At 37.0% G+C, this 23,092-nt stretch overlaps 1 protein-coding gene across 3 annotated transcripts in view; it reads left to right on the plus strand.

The window, feature by feature from the left end:
• The window catches only part of LOC123498396 (sarcolemmal membrane-associated protein-like), a 123,560-nt gene extending 108,134 nt beyond the window's left edge, over positions 1–15,426 (plus strand). For 2 of the 3 annotated variants that reach the window (XM_045245503.1, XM_045245502.1), the window contains exons 21-22: positions 231–371; positions 12,058–15,426. In XM_045245503.1, the coding sequence (XP_045101438.1) occupies positions 231–371; positions 12,058–12,171 (255 nt within the window). In that variant the 3' untranslated portion in view covers positions 12,172–15,426. The remainder of the gene's footprint in view (positions 1–230; positions 372–12,057) is intronic. The other variant, XM_045245504.1, reaches the window with a different exon arrangement.
• The last annotated feature ends 7,666 nt before the right edge of the window (positions 15,427–23,092 follow it).

A 23,092-nucleotide genomic window follows, 5' to 3' on the forward strand; every position in this document is an offset into this window, starting at 1 on the left:
AATTACTCTGTACCATGAGATAATGCTGAATAACTCCTGAATCAAACCAGCTGGCAAACACTGAAAACTAGACATTTTGTGATATCTCCCATTGAAGAGAGAGAGATTAAAGTGAATGAACATTTTTTGTTTCTTAAAGTGAATGAACATTTATTTTTGTTTCTTAATTACTGAGTTATTAGTACTCATGATGCTCTTCCTAAATAGATTAATTTCCTCCCACCTCCAAGCAGGATGAGCCTGCATCCTCAGAAAAAGTGACCAGCTTGAAGGAGGAATTGCAAGCCCTGAAAGAGGAGAGGGACAGGCTGAGGGACAAGCTCTGTCTGCTAGATGAGGATTACCAGGTTTTGACAGTACAAAATAAAATGGTGAGTGGGCACATTTTCTTTGTTCTGCTCTGTAACTGACCACCGTAGAAATATGTAAGGTACCTGTCACACTTAAACTACTTTTGTGCATACTTTTCACCTTTTATGTATTTAATTTATTTGCTTGGTGGTCCTTGAGCTGACATGTTCAGTATAGTCCTCCTGCACTGTGTATTTTGTGGTCTTGCATCCGTTATTATTTCATGTATCATTTTTTTTTTTTTTATGCAAAGATGAGATCTTTATGCCTAAATCAGTAAACTTTGATTTTCTCTCTATTATAAATGTCATCTCTTGCATGTTTGTTTGAGCCATTCTAAAAGCTCTACTTACCTAAATTGTGGCTTTTTTTTTTTTTTTTTTTTTTTTTTTTTTTTTTCCACCACAATCTGCTTGCAGGTGTCATGGTTGCATACCATAATTGTCTGTATTCATATTGAACCTACCATATTGGTTCTAATAACTGCCCAAGAATTTATAATGTTCAAATTAGTAAGCATAGAAATCTTCATAACTATTACCATGTGTTGTTTGTCATGGAGATATGTACGCTATCCCAACCATGCCATGCCGTGCCGTCCCCTTAATCCCATGTTGGAACTTGTCATGTGGCACCGATGTAATGTTTGCAGTCCCGCTCTGCTGAACACACACTTAAGTCCATACAGATTTAGTTGCAAATGGGGAGGAACTAGATTGAGGGAGGACACAAAATCTGTAATATGGACATTAATAATTTAAGGATTTACTTTGTGATATCTTATGATAAATTAGAGATCTGATTTGTATCACCTTTATATTTTTACCCTCCCTCTCTCTCTCTCTGTTCTGATCCACTGTAAATTTTCCTGACTTGTACCCATTTTTTTCAACTTCCTGCTTTGCATTTCTTTCTTAAAGATATTATTTTTTAAAAATTAAGCTTAAATGTCACCTTTATCTCCCGAGCTCTTTCCTTGTTCATAGAGATCCCAACAGTTCTTTTTTTGAGTGATTTATATTCATATATTGTCATCTTATATGCTATCTTAATCTTTTCATCTCTAATTCACTTTTTATTGCATCCTTCAGTGGATCCTGATTCCATTTTCTCCAAGAATATGAAAGAAATAATTGCTCATGGAAATAGCCTTTTACATTTGTTCATTATTGATCCTAGAATTTAAAGATTCATACACAAATACTTCAGCATGACCAATAATTATTTAACTAAGTTGCAACATTATAGAGGGCTCAGATTAACTAGAATAAGAGTCTGGCCACACTGACATATCTCTCCCTTGTTTACTGGCACCTTTACTCAACACACTTGAAATGGATGCGACACCCTAGATAATTTGTACATATCTTATTAGAAGATCTATATTGTCATGTTCACAGTAACAATAACTGTATATAATGAGTAGTCATGAGAAACAGCTTAACCTTGTTGAATTAAGCAGTTTGCAAATAGGCTCCCTTTGTGTGAATCCCATATAAAAGTTTATCTTCCACACTTTCCTTCTGATTGCCTGATGTGTGTGTGTGTGTGTGTGTGTGTGTGTGTGTGTGTGTGTGTGTGTGTGTGTGTGTGTGTGTGTGTGTGTGTGTAAGATGAGAGATGAAGGAGAGCAAGGCTAAAGACTTCCACTCTAGGCTTCTCACAAATACATTATGCATGAGTCCCTCTTGCCACAGGTACCCAGAGGTCAACTGTTCTTTCTTAACAACTTAAGCATGACAGTGAGCAGTCCCAGTTCATATCTGTGTATGATGAAATTCAACTGTTAAAGTTTCATTCTTTGGTTAGGAAAGTTCAGGACTCCTCAAAAAGTTTAGTGAATGGAAAATAACAAAAGGGCACATTTTGTTATTAGAAACAATATGGTATTTATATGAGTGACATTTGAGGAAACATTTTCCTTTAAAATAAAGTACTGTTTCCTTAATTTAATAAATCAATGTTTTCAATAATTGTTTATTCAACCATTATTATCTGGCAGTGTTGGTGGTGAATGTTGTACATTGCTGAAGAATATATTCCATTTTTGTTTGCAACATTTGGAGTGGTTGTCTGCAGGATTCAGTAAATCGCACTTTTCAAAGATTCAAGACAAATATATGATTGTGATAAAGGATAAATATTATTGATCACTGTATGAAAAATGTAAGCCACTAGAATTCTAAAAAGAAAAGAAAAAAAAAAAAAAAAAATATATATATATATATATATATATATATATATATATATATATATATATATATATATATATATATATATATATAATGCAATTCTGCATTAGGAGAGCCAATCTTGCCTTCTGGTCTGCAGCAGAGATGATTATGTATAGCTTGTCAGTCAAGAATACCTCAAAAAGCAGTCCAGCCCCACATCAATGCAAGCAATGCAGGCACACACTGCTAAGCAGTATTCTTCAAAACAGGGAGCTGCTCAAGACAAATTCTGTATTAAAAAAGTGGTTCCAGCAGTGAAAGATCGGAACAATCCCTTACAGTAATACTGCTCTCAGCCAGTGGTGGGCCTGCAGCAGTAGAATCTATTGATTAATTTTGTTTTGGCTCCCTGGTTATACCCATGGTGCACAATTATGATTATCAACATAAAGGAAGAAAATCTTTAAAAATTAGGTACTGTTGTAAATTTAAATATTGCATGGAAGAGTATAAGAAAACCAAATCTTAGTTCATTACTGGAGGTAGCAGGTGTTAAACAGCAATGAGCAATTCAGTAAATTAGTTGTAATGGGGAGGGAGGTAATGGATGGATAATTGTTGTGGTGGGTAGGAGGATATCTAGATAGAGTACTAAACACACTACAGTAGTACACTGTAGGAAAGTTATTTAATATTTATGATTATCTATTCTCATCTGTACAGTAAGCTACACCATTTCCATAAGTATTTATGTAGGAGTGAAGGCCAGCCAAGGGCAACACAATATTTAAAAAAAAAAAAAAAAAAGAAAGAAAAGGCCCACTTGAGTGCTGGTTCTTTAAAAGATAAGAAGAGTTAGCCAAAATTAGGGAGCAAATGTCTTGATACCTGCCTATTAACTTCTGTTATGTCATGGGAAGACAGAAATTCAGAAGCAGGTAGGGAGTTACCAGTGAAAGGTATGAATGATTGAGAGTACTGGTTAACTCTTGTGCTGGACAGAATAGGGATGAGAAGAAGAAAGAAGAAAGCCTTGTGCAGTGAGGCTGCAAGAGGAGGGGAGGCATGCAGTTAGCAATATCAGTAGAACAGTTAGCATGAAAACAGTGATAAAAGATAGAGAGATGCAACATTTCAGTGGTGAGAAAGAGGTTGAAAACAGTCAGAGGAGGGGAGTTGATGAGACAAAAAAGCTTTTGAATCCACCCTATCTAATAAAACTGAGTGGAACCCCCCATCCCTAAACATGCAAAGAGTACTCCATACAAGGGTGGATAAGGCCCTTTTGTACAGAATCAGCAGTTGGAGGAGCGAGAAAAACTGGCGGAGACACCGCAGAACGCCTTACTTCATAGAAGCTGTTTAAGCAAGAGATGAGATGTGAAGTTTCCAGATAAGATTATGAGTAAAGGACAGACCAAGGATATTCAGTGTGAAAGAGGGAGACAGTTGTGTGTCATTGAAGAAGAGGGGATAGTTGTCTACAAGGTTGTGTCAAGTTCATAGGTGAAGTAATTGAATTTTTGAGGCATTGAAAACTACTAGATTTTCTCTGCCCCTGTCGGAAATCTCATAAAGATCATAAATCAGACATTCTGCGGCATCCCTGCATGATCTGTTGACTTTCTGAAGGGTTGGTCATCTCTGATAGGTCGTGGAAAGATATAGGAATGGATAGGGCAAGAAGTTTGGTTAAGAAGATCATTAATGAACAAGAGAGTAGGTGACAGGACAGAACACTGAGGAACCCCCACCATTAATAGATTTAGAAAAACATTGGCTGTATACCTCAGCAGGAACAGAACGGTTGGAAAGGAAACTCTAAAAGAGGATGACCAAGACTCCGTAAGGAAAGCCAAAAGATCACCAGTAGATTGACCTTGACGGAAGCCATACTGGCAATCAGATAGAAGACTGAAGTAACAAATGTTTTGGAATCTTTCTATTCAGGATCGATTCAAAACTTTAGACAAGCAAGAGATTCAAGCTATAGAACGGTAGTTTGAGGGATTAGAATAGAATGGTCACCCTTTTTAGGAACAGGCTGAATGTAAGCAAACTTCCAGCAAGAAGGAAAGGTAGAGAAGTAGAGAAGTTTGGCCAGGCAAGGTGCAAGTACGGAAGCACAGTTTTTGAGAACAATAAGAGGGACCCTATCAGGTCCATATGCCATCCGAGGGTTTAGGCCAGCAAGGGCATGGAAAAGATCATTACGAAGAATTTTGATTGAAGACATGAAGTAGTCAGAGGGAGGGACAAGCCCAGAATCATTCAAGGTGAAGTTGTTAGCAAAGGTTTGAGTGAAGAGTTCATCTTCAGACAGATGAGATGGCAGTGGTGCCATCAGGATGAAATAAAGAAGGGAAAGATGGAGTAGTAAAATTATTGGAGATGTTTTTGGAAAGAAGAGAAAGATGAAGTAAAACTATTAGAGATGTTTTTGGCTAGATGCTAGAAGTCTCGAGGGGAGTTTGAATTGGAGATGTTTTTGGAAAGAAGAGAAAGATGAAGTAAAATTATTGGAGATGTTTTTGGCTAGATGCTAGAAGTCTCAAGGGGAGTTTGAGTTTGAAAGATTTTGACATTTTCTATTTATGAAGGAGTGTTTGGCAAGTTTAAGAACAGACTTGGCATGATTCCATGCAGAAATATAAAGTGCGTGAGATTCAGGAGATGGAAGGCTCAAGTACCTTTTGTGGGTAACCTCTCGAGCATGTATAGCATTAGAACAGGCTGGATTAAACCAAGGTTTAGAAGGTTTAGATTGAGAGAAAGAATGAGGAATGTACGCCTCCTTGCCAGACACTATCACCTCTGTTATGCGTTCAGCACAGAGATGGGTCTCTGATACAGATCATTCCAAGGAAAATCAGCATAATACCTCCTCAGGTACCCCAACTGGCAGAGGCAAAACACCAGAGGCACTTCCACTTACAGGGAACCTGAGGAGAGATTGGAGAAATAGGACAAGATACAGAAATGAGATTGTGATCGGAGGAGCACAACGGAGATGATAGGGTAACAGCTTAAGCAGGAGGATTAGAGGTGAGGAAGAGATCAAGAATGTTGGGCATGTCTCCCAAGACGGTCAGGAATACGAGTAGGGAGCTGCACCAGGTGCTCTAGGTCATGGAGGATAGCAAAGATAAAGGCTAGTTCACCAGGATGGTCAGTGAAGGGAGGAAAGCCAAAGCTGGTGGTGAACATTGAAATCTCCAAGAATGGAGACCTCTGCAAAAGGGTAGAGGGACAGAATGTGCTCCACTTTGGAAGTTAAATAGTCAAAGAATTTACTATAGGCAGAGGAGTTTGGAAAGAGATAGACAGCACAGATAAATTTAGTAACTATTGAGTCGAAGCCAGATGGTGAAAAACTTGGAAGATTCGAGAGTGGGCACAAGAGCAAGTCAAGTCGCACACAGACACAATATCCAGCTTTGGAACAAAAATAAGAAAGAGAAATTAGGAGGGAACAGAGAAGGGGCTACTGTCAGTTGCCTCAGACTGCTGTGTTTCGATGAGGAAAAGATGAGGAGGATTAGTAGAGGAGAGGTGGTGTTCCACAGATTGAAAATTAGATCCAAGACTGCGAATGTTGCAAAAGTTAATGTAGAAAATGTTGAGGGAGGTGTCAAGACATTTGGGGTCATCATCAAGAGAGGAGTCCAACCTGGGGATATTTCTGGTCTCCTCCCCAGAAGGGGACTCCAAGGCTGTGTTTGGAGTTGCCATTTTTAAATTTTGAATTATTACAAGTGAAGGGTGTATGTGTGGTAAGTGCATGTTATTTTGAGTGAAGGAGAGTGGTCTTTAGAGGGCAGGCTGTGACACAAATGGAAATGTTCAGTGATACCACACCTAGCTTTAATGGAAAGTTCACAGCACCCCCTGAACTAGTGCTATTAGACTTCGTTGAGGATAAGAGGATAAATTATTGTTTCGATAGGTGTCTTCTACCTCTTTCACACATACTTCTACTGTAACATTGACACAAGATCTTATTTGTAATAAAGTAGGAAGTGAGAACTCAATTACCTTGAGTTACCAAACATGTCAAGGCATATAGAAGCAAAAAATGAAGGCTAATCATATAGTGCAAGTCACAGTTTTACGCTGTTCATAATATGTATCTCAGTTTATGAATTAATAAAAAAACGTCAGTACACAGGAACTCTGATGAAGGATGAGATGGGTGATTGTGCAATACAATCCAGATGATGCACTGCATAGTTAAGCAGAGCATTTATGGCTCTTTTTCAGAGGGCACAAATAAGCAAATATAAATGGTGAATAGTTGAAGTGGGCACTGACACAGTGAACTGGGAAATGTGAGCCCATAGGAAGGCAGTGTGGCCCTACTCCTTGCATCTTTAGTAGCAGCTAAGAATAGAAAGTGTGCTGGGATTGGTTACTGATAAAGTCTCCAGCCAATTGTGTGCCACTTACAAATACTACCCTGGTTTTACTGTACAATCAGTTATGTTTGGTTTTTACAATATCCTGAGTACCCACTCATTCTACATGCACGCATGTACAGTTCTTCACAGTTCATTTATCACCCGTTCACTTTTATACAGTTTTCATTGGAACTTTCCCATTTTTACAATGTGGGAAATGCCACTTTATCATGGAAATAATTAGCTATTTTATTTGATAAAATATACAGTTTAATTTATGGCACACAATTACCTCAAGCCTTACCAGTAGCCAATCCGAACACTATGTCTTTACCATTTACTCTGTTTACTGAATTTCAGGTATAGCATCCTATTATTAAGTGCGCAATAGTATTCTGGCATTCATGTGCAAGTGTCTTTTTTCTGATGCTGCTGACATTGTTCTGCTAACTGTCTCTGGTGCACCTTGCTTGCTCAAGGAATGAATACTGGCACAGATGGGCTCTCCTTTACTTACTTATAATATACGAAACTTTGGCTCATAGTTTATCTGAGCAAACAGCATCGTCCAAGCAATACTCTACAAGCACTAGCAAGGAGCAAAGTGAAAATTTATTCAAGACTAGTTAGTTAATTCATATCCATGGTATGCAGTGATCAGCATAAAGAAAAAATTTTCAATAATATTCACTTAAAAAAAGTTTAAGATTGCATGGAAAAGTATACAACCGAATATTATTTCAATACAGTATATACATTAGTTCAGCAGTGAAGGTGTGCAATGTGTCAGTTACCTGGTAGATAATTGTGGTGGTGAGCAGCTGATGGTGGTGGTAGTTGTGGTATGGAGGAGGATTTAAAATAAAGTACTAAATAGTTGGGGTAATAATATAATTCAGGATCATCTACATTTGTGAATTTGTATTTGTTATTGGGTACAAGAATTTCAAAGCTATTAGACACACAATTTACAGCACATTTCAAAATTATTTTGTTTGCTTTACTTAACGATTATATTAAGCCTAAATATGTGGAAGAATTTTCTAATATACAGTCAGTTGTATGTTTGAGAGAATGAGTAACAGTTTCTCTCTCTCTCTCTCTCTCTCTCATATGGATTATGCATTTTTTTTTTTTTTTTTTTTTTCTGTAACGTTTTATTGCTCAGGCAATAACTGTTTACATAGATTTTCATAATTTTTTATTGGTTTTAGGGTACCTTTATATAAAAGTCTTAGAACGCATTACTATTTTTTGTATTCGCCTAAGTCTGATATACGATCAGCCACTTTACAATTGGATTTTCAGAGAAAATCCAATACCCGTGTACAGTAAACTTTGCTAAGTCAGACCCAAATAAGCCAGATATTGAAAAAATCTGACACGGTGCAATAGTAAAATAAATTTTGTCCTTTTAGAAATTTTAAGCCATTCACCCCATATGCTGGCTAAAATACTCAGATAATTCTTACATTGTCCAAGCCATTTGAAGAGTTGTTGAGTTGTTCAAAATGCAGAATGGGCACATGTGCCATGGCACTGCCAGTGCAGTGTCTCCCTCAGCTTTCACTTAATTGTTTAAAGCAGCTTTTCTCAACATTTTTACCCTTTAAATAAATTACATGTCTCAAGGAACCCCTGCGCAAAAACAAGATAATATACCATACATTTCTCATTTTATTTTCATTGTATTTCACATGACAAATATCATCATATCAATTTTTTAATAACTGGTTTAAGGAAAAATAATATATTATAATACATATTACAATAACCAATGATATATTTTGCATGTTCATTTATATTATGTATATGAAATTAAATAAAAAGTCAAAAGTGCATTAGCTTATCTCACTTGTTCTTGTGAAACCCTTAGGGACCTTTTGTGGAACCTTAGGGTTCCAGGGAACCCGGTTGAGAAACCCTGGTTTAAAGTGTTCAAAAGCTTGCTGAAAACTTAATGCAACTTCTAAAACCATTAGACAAGTTGCAATAAAAGTAAAAGCAAAAAGTCCTGAATATCTGTTCATTGAAATTAAAAGTTTATTGCCATAGCATAAAAATTAGTGTTGTAGTAGTGAGTATATAACCCATATATAAGTTTGCATCAGTAAGTTATTGTTTGTTGCAAAAGGCAAGATAAGCTTACAGAAGCAGACAACCACTACCTAACCGATAATACATTTAACCCGGAAAATATCCTTCAGCAAGACGACTTCAATGGAGGCATTTTGGATCATTTTCTTATGTTTGGTTGTTTGTTGCTCTCTTCCCCCAGACGGTCCCTACCTGGGTCATGGTAGTTGTGGTGATGGCTCTGGCTCTAGGATCTGAACTATTTCTCAACATTTTGTAGAAGTTCAAAGATTCTATAATCTAGTTTGTCTCACTTTCACAAAGATTAGTAGTATCAGACCCTTTCTTACTCCACAAACTAATTACTCATTATTCATTCTATGATAGGCATATTATCAGTGATGCACAAAGTAAAAAGATAATTAGTTTATAAACTCTGCAGCAATGCTGCATTGAGGTATGTATTTAGAATTACACCAAATCTTATAGTGCCATCATTGTATAGATTGATTACATGTACAGGACTCAGTTTAGACGACAGATCTTCCCAAAGTTCTGACATTATAATTATCAAGCTCATTAAATAGCTACTCAGTATTTATATAATATATAACCAATTGATGTATTTATGTAAAATATGGTAAACCTGTGTGTATATGTGTCTGTGTATATATATATATATATATATATATATATATATATATATATATATATATATATATATATATATATATATATATATATAATGTATGTATGTAAAAACATGTTCTATATAGTTAGGGTAGAGTTACATAAGACTATGAGCAATGTGGCAGTGAAGCCCTAGACAGGAAAGAGCCAGTCCCAGAAGCCTCATGTGATATTAGCCAATGTAAGCCCCTGCTGAGGCCCTTAGCTTGATCCAAGGGAGGAGGCTGAGTGTTGTTCCTCTGCCTCCAGCCTCTGCCACCCACGTTAACAGGTAAAGATGCATCCAACAGACTTACCCTCACATGATGAGGTGCTGTTGGCAAGGAGTGTGACCTACAAGAGACTAATTTTTTTTTTTTTTTTTTTTTTCCTCCTAAACAAGTCAGTTATGTTTATAAGGTTAATGCTTTAATGATCTTAACTTGCGCTGTAAACTAACACCCTAACCATTATATGCTTTGGGAGTGTCTGAATCCATTTTTCATCTGATTTACAGCTATATGCACATTTAAAGAAATTACTAATATAATATTTTAAATTGTGTGAGGGCATGCTTTCTTCCATTGAACTTCATATTCCTGAAGCTCTGTTGAATTTTGCATATAAATGTCCATTGATTAAAGTTAACTGCATTTAATATAAAAAGTATTTTCAGGTAACTAATTACCTGAAAAACTTAAGCATAGGCTTTTTTCATGATATTTTCTCATAATATTGTAATCTAAAAAAAATGCATGGCTGATAATCAGATATCCTATCCACAGATTATTGCTGCTTAGATCCAGGGCATGTATGATTATTCTTGTTTTTAAAACATGTTTGCTTGTAATGTTGAATCTTGCGAACCAGCTTTTTGTAATTTCGATATGTAGTACCCATTACTGTACCTGATTATATGTGGTATGAACAGTAAAACTTTGCCTCAATAAAGCTTTTTTGCAGACATAACTAGTCCATACAGGAAACAACACTTCAGTACAGCCAAGATCTAATTGTACCTCTAATTATTAAAGTTTGTGTGCTACTGCACCAACTTTGTAGACTTCACTGAAATTTAAGAATAGGTGAAATGTAATGACTAATTAATGTTATTCAAGCTGACTGAACACCAAGGGCCAAATATCATTACCAGTAGTAATGATAATGTTGTCAGTCTGGAACTCGAAATTTTGCTGCAGGGTGCGTATGGAAGAACCAGGTTTATTATAATGCAGGCTTTATCAAACAAGCCAAGTTTACCAGGGTTAAACTATCTAATGAAAAATGTACTCATGCCTTAATTTAGCAAACTAAAAGATGGAGCATCAGTTAGACAAAGCATATTGTCCATAATCACCGATGATTAAAACTAGTGTGCATACCCAGCTATAGTCTGGTCCATCTATAAAGTGTATTCAGGGTGGGGCAGGTCACATCATTTACCTCAAGCCATACTGCCAAATCAATCATGTGCTATTTAAGTTATATTTTATGTATGCTGTATATACTAAAGGAAACCACATAGTACTGTGAGTGTTGATGTTTAGGGTTATAACGATTTATAAAATTCTGTGAAATGTGGCAAAGGTTTTTTTTAAAATTCATACCTAATCAAAACATTGACAATTATTATCCCACAAGACTCCAATATTAGGTAGGTTATAGATAATTAGGGAAGCCAGATGTAAAGACTAACCAAAAATTAACACTTGTTTCATGACAATGACAGGCCACGGGGGAGCCACTCCCTCCATTGCTACATAGTGGTGATTTAACTTGCAACCTGACCCCACTGTACAATGGTCAATACGAGTGATTAAATTCTCAATTTGAAACAGATTTTATATTGGATACTGTTGGCTTCTTCAAAAACCACCAATAGATATATAAGTATTCGAGCAAAAACCACCAATACATATATAAGTATTCGAGCAAAAACCACCAATACATATATAAGTATTCGAGCAGTGCTTGCTTGTTCAACTGATTGTTAACTTGGTAAGCTGGATTCATTTACCCTACTCCACTTAGTAAAAGTATTTACGTTGTTTCCTCCATCTTCACAGGTTTATTATTATTCAAGGATTCCCATGTTAGTGGAATTCTCACCTGTGGCATATATACCTTTTTTTTATCAATCCTTGTTAATGAGCTGGCAATTTTTTATATTTATTTATTTTTTATTTATTTATTTATTTTTTTTTTTCTCACCATACACAAAAATGTGCCTTACTTGGTAAATAGAGGGAGCAATATACTGAAAATCATAATGAAATCAGTGAAAATCATGCATTTCAGGTCACAAATATGAATCTTTAATGCTTGCAAGGACTACTAAATACAACACTGTCACTGGGCACAACTCACCAGTGTGTTGCTTCCTCCGGCAGGCTGTGGCGCTGAGTCTGGTGCCGCTGTGCATTGTGCTGCTGGGTATCATCACCGCCTTCTATGACACTATCTCCGCTGTTACTGGCACGTCTGAGTTTCATCCACCTTCCTAGATCCTAGACCACACAGCATCTGGATTTTTTTTATGTACTACTACATTTATATTTTTATGATGTACTACTACTTGTTCTAGAACATGATGTATCATTATATTCCTGACTCGCCCACAAGTTTACACTTAAAGTCTTATTTATGATGAATACTAAGATTTATTGTACTATGTTGCCTTCCATTGCTGTTGTACCCGTGCCTCATGTTTCTGTCCCATAGTTGCTTTGAGTTTGTAGAACCGAGTCCTGTAACACTGCAGTACCAACTCATTAAACGTGGAAATGTAACATTCAGTTGTTTGGACTTCAGATAAACAGCCCCTGAATATATGATATGAAATAGCAGAATTTCTTCTACAACAAGCCTTGTTTATTGAAAATACCAAAATTCATTAATATTGTCATTTCCCTCTTGAGCAGCAAACTAAAATTTTTCATACAAGGTTGTTTTCTAGTAAACAGCAAACTGCTCGATCAGTTTCCTCAGGGAAGAGGGCTCTCAACACATCATGCTTTTTGTTCATGAATTTATCATAGAATTTTGCAAAACCTTTCATAGTAGTTACTAAAAAACTACCTGCTTTATATTCACCATGGTATAATTATCAACCTTGAAGCCAGCCATAAAAGCAATGACAACCTGTAATTGATTCTTATATATAGCAGAGGAGTGACTGCCATGGTGGTTAAGGACTGAGTGAGAGAGGTCAACTATTATACAAGGAAGATTCATAAACTTTAATGGTAAATCTTGTACTATTTTCTAAAGTAATTTTTTTCTTTTTTATAAGGCATTATTAATTATAGAATCTTTTGTAAATGTTAACTTTAGGGTGGTATTAAAATAAAGGTATGGAGTAATGGGACTATGGTAATGCCTGAGGAATTAGCACTGTTAACTGGATATGCTGTCTACTGTGATTGGCATCCATTGTGCCATGTTTCAAACTGGATTTTGCTTATTTGACAAGCATTTAAATCTCAGGAAATTTGATACCCAGCCATAGTTATCTATGGAGACTTTTAATCTATCTTATACTAATATTTGTTAATATGACCTGTTTCTTTGTTTATAAATAATTTGTACAGGAGACATAATTTGATTAACGAATATTTTATAATGTAAAAAGCCATTTTTGTATACGTATGTCATTTGTAATTGTTACCCGATTGGTCAGGGTGGCTCACACAAGGTACAGCAAGTGTTGGATTACCAAGCAAAACTAAACCTGTTATGCATACATAGTTATGATTTGCACACATTTAACTTGAATATTGTTGGTAACAATATTCATAATTTTTATATTTGGTTATATATCCGACACAGGGTGATTTCTGGAAAATCTTAGTTTCAAGAGGAAACTAATGATGAAGGCAGCAACAAGCACCTTCTGTGATTAATACCAAACATTTTGACATGTCTTATGTCATCTTCAGTGGTCTAAAACAAGGAAAAAATAAATAAATAAATAAAAGCACAAAAAGTTATAATAATAACTAAATACAAGATTCTGAAAAATAAAATCTTGTATAAAGTCATTATTTTAACCTGTGCTTTCATATTTATACAAGTTTTATTTTTTCTTGTTTTAGACCACTGAAGATGACAAGACATGTTGAAACATTTGGCATTAATTAAAGATGGTGCTCATTGCTGGCTTCATCATTAGCTTCCTCTTTGTTAGGTCATGCATGAAAGCAGAGGATAATTAAAAGCATCAAGGCAGTGCATAAATTTCAAGGGAATATTTTGCTTGCCTTGAACAATCATATTGAATAAGAAATAATGAAGTTCAGAATGAACTCTGCATGTTATGATTTTCTTGTAGAGCCAAGAGGATTCTGGTCCATTCTGTTCATGTGTTCCTTCAGGTTATTATTCCATAACCAAAATTTGCACATGTTCTATAAGGTGAAGCCAATATGTTGCCGTACCTGTTTTTGTCTGTGATAAAAATGCCTCCATGCTTATTTCTTCCTCATTTATGCTCGATCTTTATTATTTTTTTTCTCATTGCATCATGGTGGTGAGAAATTCTCCTTTTGCACTTTTTGTCATTATGTTCTTTCAAAAACATCAAGTACTGATGAAATACAAAGCAGAACATTGTTCTAATGAACTGAACTGAAATTGGTGGAGAAAAAAAAAGGAAAGCTTTATATCCAAAGGTCAAAGTTCCATGAATATGTTGCATGGTAAAGATTATGAAAATGATGTATTCTGGCCATGGATGCATATATGAAAGTTACTAGGCATTTTGTAAAGCAAAATATAGAGTTCATTTCTAGAGAAACTTCTAGAGAAAAGCTTCACTCACTTTGACATGAATGGAGAAAACATATTTTAGCATCGATACTTTACGAAACAGCAGCCTATCATCTCTGGTGGAGAGCCTTTTCATCCCATGTAAGGTGTCTGCAAGGTCCCTCTGTGTCAAGTTCAACTGAGTCAATTCAGGGAAAGTAATACTGTATATAAAGAAGTGGCCAAATTTCCCATTGACAGTTGAGTTGACAGGACCACTGGCATCCTAGTCACCTTGGTTTTATATCAGATTTAAAGCTGTGTACACAAAGCTTCAACAAAGTCCTCATGTACATAAAACTAGAAGTGGTTGCTGGGATGACCACTGTATATAAAGATCATGTTCTATACTGCCATTATACAATAGCATAGAAATGAAATTTATAAGAAATATTTATGTTTATTTGATACATTGTGATCATGTTACTGTTGTAGTTGTTCACTTGTCCTTAAAAGGTTTTCTTGCTTCTACATGTTTATGAATATGACCTGTATCCATGCTTTTCGATTATATTCTCATATGATTAATTTAATCATAAAAAGGGAGTCACAAAATGTATGTCCTGACATTCAGCACTTGTAAATTTTATGTACATTACAATTTTTATTACTAAACGTGTACAAACATGGCCAGACTCAATGTCGCCATCAAAAACTGATGAAAAGCTCATCCCTGTAGTGGAGTAAGTTAGTTATCAATGTATAAAACCAGTCAAGAGCTCCATCAAACATAGAAAGTATAATTTTATTGTATTTTTTATTACCACTATTAGTGTTAACTTAAAACCACCAATGTAAGGAACTCTTCTTGAGCATCAACACAGGCCAACATTGGTTCTGTTTTTCACACAGCGCCTCATTTACGGGATTGATCACTTTAGAACAAAACAAAAAAAAAAAAAAAAGTAGACAGTAACATGTTTCCCAAGCTTCCAAATAAAATTATGCAGCAACTTCAAGTTTTCCTGTTCCTCTACTTATTACACACACTGAAGGCTGCATGTGGCTTCATGCACCATGCAAAGTATAGTGGTGTGATATGACTGACTAGACGCAAGTGGTGGAACTCAGAAACACTTTGCCACAATTAAGACTGGAGCATGGTGGTGGAACTCAAGAATACCTATCAGTTCCAAGACAACATGCCCAATATCATGATATGTAACTTTACTTTTTTAAGAAATCATGGTATGGTATAGCTATACTAAAAACAATTTGTACTGACCTATAGGAAGTGGCCTAAGATGCCAAATCTCCAATCAAATCTTTATACTACTCATGGTTCTCTGATCATATTACTATCATCAACAAAAATTTCCAAGGATATTTTTTATTTTTTTATTTAACCCTTAAAGTAAGGGGGGTTGATTTACTTTCCGTCTGTTACAACAGGGAAAAATCACACGTCAAAAATGCAAAATATATTTTTTTCTTATAAAAACACATTTCTTTGTGTTATTCTGAGTACAACGATGTAGTTTTTAACATGTTATGATCTCTGAGAGCAAAGTTATTGCATATGAAAAAATTCATGGCAGAACTCGCCGCTACGAAATACCCTCCAAGCTCCAATAACACCGCTCTCTCTCTCTCTCTCTCTCTCTCTCTCTCTCTCTCTCTCTCTCCTTTTGGGCATTTGAATTTGGTGTAAAAGTAGGAACTTTTGCACTTTCATGTCAAGAAAATGCAAGCTCAGATATATGAAATGATGTGTAAATCAGGAAAAGAAAAAAAAAACATATTACAAGTATTGTGGATTTCTGTAATAATTGGAATGTGGCAACTCTTATTAGCAATGGGATTCACGTGACTTGGCCAACAAAGCAGTCTTGTTGAGGCAACCAGGGGTGACACATACCACCGCATTGCTCAAGAAGAGTAGACTATGGGAGGAGGTTTATGAACGTCACTGTGAGGGTTGGTCTCTGTCTCCCAGATCACTATCAGAATCACTACTGGAGCCTTCACTTTCTTCTGTCTCAATAAAAAAAAATCACTGTCTTCATTTTCATAACTCCTCAATGTCATAACATAACATAAATAGTAGGATAACAAAGGGCCACCAGGGCCCATCTAGGTTATCCTGTATCAGTCGCACAGCGACCTCGTCATCAGTACTTAAAGATACACTTACAAGTACACAATACATTATATACTAATTCTAAATATTTGGCCCATTAACAGGGCTAAGTCCTGCAGCGAATTCCTCTACAATCTGTGATCCCCATACATGGGGATCATGTCTTGTTTAACTATAGTAAATTTCTTATAAAAACTATCATGCAGCGCTATACATAATCATAAATCTAATAAATTTAAGTGCTTATCTAATCTATTTTTTAAACATTGTCAAACTAGTGCTATTTACAACACTCTGGCAATGCATTCCAGAAGTCTACCACCCTATGACTAAAGAAATATTTTCTTATATCTAACCTGCAGCCTTGCTTTCTAATCTTCCTGCCATGATTTCTAGTCCTACTTCCCTCCTCTAAGGTAAAGAAAGATCTCACATCTATGTAGTTTGTATCTGAGAACATTTTAAATAACTCTATTATATCCCTCTTATACATCTCCTCTCAAATGAAAACATGTTTAATTCCTTTAATCTATCTCTATACTCCAGGCGCTTTAATGCTGGTATTATCCTAGTTGCTCTTCTCTGAACTGCTTCTAACATGTTGATATCCTGCCTATAATGGGGTGACCAGGCCTGTATGCAATACTCTAAATGGGGCCTAACATAGAAATTATATAAGCTACGCACCACTTTCTTACTTTTATAACTAACATTTCTATTTATAAAACCTAGGACCCTATTTGCCCTATTTCTTGCTTCTAAACATTGCTTTGAAAATTTCATAGTCCTGTCTATCACTACTCCTAAATCCTTTCCCTCCTCTACTGCCTCTAGCCAACATCTCTCCATCTCATAGCTAAAGTTTGTGTTGTCTTTACCTAAATGCATAACCTGACACTTTTTAGAAATAAACTCCATCCGCCACCTGTCTGCCCATGCTATCAGCCTGTCCAGGTCTCGTATTCTGTAATTGTCCTTTTCACCCTGTACTGCACATGCTATCTTAGTATCATCTGCAAACTTTGATACTTTGCTACTAATTCCTATATCTAAATCGTTAATGTACACCAAGAAAAGAAGAGGTCCTAGCACTGATCCTTGGAGTACCCCACTAACCACTTCCTTCCACTCAGACATTGCCCCATTTAATACTACTCTCTGTTTCCTATCAGAAAGCCATTCACTAATCCAATCAACTAACTTATCCACTATCCCATGTAGTCTCAATTTGTACACTAGCCTCCTATGCGGTACCTTATCAAACGCCTTGCTAAAATCTAGATATATAACATCTTTGCTATTTTCATCATCTAACTCCTTGGTAATATATTCTAAGATATCAAGCAAATTTGTAAGACAGGACCTTCCTGATCTAAGCCATGTTGGGTATCTAATTAATCTATTCTCATTTAAATGCTCCCAAATACTACCCTTAATGATTTTCTCTAGTATCTTACATACTATACTAGTTAAACTGATCGGTCTATAATTATTCGCATCATCCTTCCTACCTTTTTTTAAATATTGGTGTAACATTAGCTAACTTCCAGTCCTGAGGTATCTCATCAAACCTAAGTGATCTTTCAAAGATTAACTTAAGTGCTTCAGAAATACTGTCTACACCCTCCCTAAGTACTCTGGCATGTAGCTCATCAGGACCACTAGCTTTCCTATCTTCTAGTTCAAGAATAAATTTCCTAATAATTCCCTGTTTTATATCAATATTTTCTAAAGCTCTTAAACTACTTGTCGCACTGTTTGTAACAGGATTTCCTATTCTTTCCCTAGTAAATACTGAAGAAAATTGTTCATTCAATAATTCTACTATGTCTTCATTTTGATTCACTACTACACCATCTTTTCTGAGTGGTCCAATCCTATCCTTATTTCTTTTATCACTGACCTTGTAATAACTATATAATTTTTTGGGGATCTTTACTCCCAGCTCTAGCTAGTTATAAATTTATCTCTGCCTGCCTTTTACTTTTTTTATAACCTTACTCAAATCATCCCTGACCTGTCTGTACCTAATCAAATCTACATCTTCCCCACTTTTCTGTAACTCTCTATATGCCCTCTTCTTCTCTCTGATCTGTCTATCTATCTCATGAGTCCACCATAATGGCTTCCTGTTTCTCTGCCTTATATCTTTGTAAGGGATACACTGCATCACTATACCCTTTACTACAACCTTAAAAATATCCCACATTTCCTGTGCAGTTTTATTTCCAAAACTATCTTCCCAGTTTACCTCTCCTAATAATTGATGTAACCTACCATAATTGCCTTTCTGATAGTTTGGGACTCTAGTCTTATTCACTATATTATCCCTACTGGAATTAATGATAAATCTAATTATATGATGGTCACTGTTTGCTAAAGTCTCTCCTACCTCAACTTCCTTTAAACAATGCTCAATATTTGTTGGTACTATATCTAAAACCTTCCTCCCCCTACTAGGTTTATCTACCATCTACACTAAATAGTTATCCTGAAAACTTTCCATAAACTTATTTTCACTAGCATCTCCTACCACCCTCTCCCAGTTTACTGACTTAAGATTAAAATCCCCTAAGATAATTGTCTGACTAGTACACCCCCTATTTATCTCATCTACCATAAGGTTGTCTACATCTGCTGACTGGTTAGGTGGTCTATAAAAAGCTCCTACTCTAATAACCTTACTTTTGTTTACTCTAACATCCAGCCATAAGGACTCTACTCTGTTATCTACCTTAATACCATTAACCATTTACATAAAAACATTTAAGTCCTGCTACCTTCCTAGATGCTGTCTCCTTATTTGGAATTCTAATCTTATTCTCTCCTATTTGCACCAGGAAATCTTTCCTAATCTTTTCACTATCTCTGTTTATCCTATCTAATTTATGTCTAACATCTTTCTTCTGGAATGCATTTGCTACCTCACCCCCTACACTCCATCCCAACTTTCCCCTCCAGACATCCAGTCAGCACATCCACACCCTTCCTACTCAGATGCACACCATCCCTAGCATACAAATCCCTTCGCCCATAGAACCTATCCCATACATCCACAAAGCTGACACCCACATCCTTACACATCCCTTTTACCCGATCATTCACACCAATAGCCCTAGACAACCATTCCCTGCTAACATACACACGAGGCAAGATTCCTGACACTACACACCTCCTACCACTCTCCCTTATCTTGCCTAACATTTCCCGAAATCTTGCCACTAACTCCTCCGACCCACCTGCTCTGACATCATTCCCACCTACGTGCAAAACTACTACACCCTCCCTCTCCATTCCCCCAACTCTCTTCTGCACCTCCTCACTCACTGCCTTCACACCTGCACCAGGCATACACACGTTCGTCCTCCTATCCCTGTCTTTCCCACAGAAAGTGCTATCTAAGTACCTAACCTGAGTCACCCACCACACACACCTGAGGTGTGCTAGGCACAACCCTCCTCCTCCTCTCCTCTACCCCTTTCTCTCTCCTTTCACTCACCACAACCACTTTATTCACTCCACTCTCACTCTCACTCTCCCCCTCCCCCTCCAACAAACCGAACCTATTTTCACACTCAACAGGTTTAGTCCTATCCTCCCTAACTGCCTCCGCTTTCCTTCCCCTCGCAACCTGCCATCTCTGCCCATCCTGACTACTATCTTTCCCAGTCTGGCTCGCCTGCTCCCTCTTCCCCACTCTGCTCTTCCCGACAGAGGGCCAAACCACCCTGTCGCCCTCAGAAGGTCCAACCTTCGGCCTAACACTGATCTCCTGCCTAATTTTTTCCACTGCCTCCCCAAGCCTCTTAACCTCCTCCTTCAACTCAAAGATGAGAACTTCGTTCGCACTTTTCCCCTCACTTAGCTTTCTCATTTCCTCTCGCAATTCTCGGTGCTCAAGAGAAAAAACTAAATTCTCGCTCTTGAGCCTACACACCATACACTCAGAAAAGTCAACGACCTTCCTGTCATGCCCACACATCTCACACACAACAAACTCGCCCAATCCCACCTCAACACTCTCTTTCACGCACTCAATCACACTCTGATATATCTCAGTAGTTACCGCCATACTAATTTACAATCTGTTAACTCACAAGAACAATATACGTAGCTAACAAACAAATAAAAATACTTGGTGACGGCAGGGTGGGGGAACCGCGGTGGTGGGGGGCCTAAGTGAGGTCAACTAATTCTCTTTCAAGGTCAACTTGACGGTTACAAGCCTAGTCTCCTCGCTCTACCAAAATACTTTTAACTCACGTCATTACCGAGTAACACTGACATAACATCACTCGGAGTACTGTTTCCTCCCTCTAGGTCATGGGGGTTGCCAGATGTTGCCTCGAAAAGGGAAAAGATGACCTATTGTGAGGGAACATATGTTTCAAGGCTCATGCAGGCGAGTGAAAAAAAGATGCCAGATACCTCCCCTTGCCCTAGGACCAATAGTGAGGGAAAGAGATTCAAACGTTCAGCACGGAAAAATCATGATTACATGTACAATCCACGCCTCTCTGCATGCGATGCTACAATCGTACATATACGATCACTGTACTTTAAGGGTTAAATAAGATATCAAAGAAATGAAGGTACAGGCAACCCCTGATTAACGAACGTTCACACAACGAAATTTCGTTACAACAAACGTTTCCTTTTAGTACCATCTGCTTGTATAAGGAATGAACACCAAACTCGCTTTAACGAAATTTTATCCAGGTAGTTTTTTCCAAGTTTGAAAGCGAGCCAACAGGCTTTTGAATACACCAGCGCCTCTCATGGACAAAACACGCACCACGCACTCCCCTACCCTTCCCCGCTTGCTATTAGTTCAAAACAATAACAGTGTCCAGCAGCAGCTCGTCTTCCCTCACTCAAAATGCCACCAAAACACCCTGCAACCAGCCCTGCAAAGTTGCTTAGTGTTGCTAAGAAGACCAGAAAGTCTCTTACTCTCAAAGTGAAGCTGGATATTATTCACAGACACGAGAGGCGAGAAAACAAATAGCATTGCTTGCCACCATGTCTTGACTCCATCTACTGTCTCTACTATTTTCAAGTGAGCAGACTATTAAGAAGGCTGGTGAGACCGTATCTTCTTGCAAGCTAAAAGAACCACCCAAACTCATGACTCTGCAATGGATAAAATGGAAAGCCTTGTGGAAATATGGTACACAAGTTTTGTATGCAGTACAATGATGAACCCTTTGTTTACATTCCACAGGTTGCCAGCTAGCGTATTTCCTGCTCCACTCTCCCTATCTTCCTAAATTTAAGATCATCAACATTATAAAGTTACATACAGTAATACCTCAAAATACGATCGCCCCAACATATGATTTTTTTTATATACGACGAAAAATTTCATATAATTTACGCCTTGAAATACGACGATATCTTTAAGATAAGAATAGCCATTAGTAGGTGGCGCAGTGATCGCTTGGCTACTCACGTCCACCCGAACATTCAGCCCGCGTTGTGTATCGTTGTTCATCCTTTGTGCATGTATGTGTCTGTGCTCCTCGGCAGTGTGTATTTTTTCTTAAGTTTTGTGAACTAAAGACCCCATGATCATGGGTCCCAAAAGTAAAAGTTTGGCGAGAAACACACAAAATAGCCTGTATTCACATAGTGATTACACTTAGAAATTCAATAAACGAGTGAGTACAAATGGTGTTCAGCCCACAAACAACTCTTCCTCTTTGCAATGCAAAAAATCAGAAGTCTAGATGTCATGGTTACCAAAATATCACAGGTTGAATGAGATAGTATCATCAGTTTATGTGGCCTTGCGTCCGATCAGGTTCAGCAGCCTAGGCTAGAGTGAGAGAAAATAGGCCCCTTGTATCCTCTCTCTCTCTCTCTCTCTCTCTCTCTCTCTCTCTCTCTCTCTCTCTCTCTCTCTCTCTCTCTCTTTCCTGTCGCCTGTTCTGATACCACTCTCATTCAAAAGTTGTCTCCCCATAACATGGCGAGAGACCCGAGGTATAGAAGTAAGGCGCGCGGGAGAGGTGGTGGAATCAGACACCGTGAAATCACTGTCACTCCCACCATCCATTGTTAGTGACACAGTGACATAGAGCATATGTTTACTCCTGATGAGTGTTGCCAGCTCACAAGCAAAGAAAACGGGAAGAAAATAGCCAAAATATTGCCGTAAAAAGCCTAAACGTCTATCGACGTGCCCTTTGTTTTGCGGGTTGTTGTTATTTTGGGCAATATAGTTCATTTATATCATGCATACAATAAATATTGTATTTATTTTATATTAAAACTATATTTGGTTGGTATTTAAAGCATGTTATTTTTTGGGGGCGGGCAGTAAATTCATATCACAAGAACAAATTAATTCTATTTTCATTAATTTCTATGGGAAAAATGTATTTGATGTACGATTTTTTTATATACAACGATTGTCACGGAACGAATCAAAATCGTATGTCAAGGTACCACTGTACATACATTAGTGTACATTATAATGACTTAGTCTTAAATTAAACTGCTTAAATGTTTAACTTCATCATTTTTACTTTCATTAA

The sequence above is a fragment of the Portunus trituberculatus genome, chromosome 48 (assembly GCF_017591435.1).
Source record: "Portunus trituberculatus isolate SZX2019 chromosome 48, ASM1759143v1, whole genome shotgun sequence".
NCBI lineage: Eukaryota > Metazoa > Arthropoda > Malacostraca > Decapoda > Portunidae > Portunus > Portunus trituberculatus.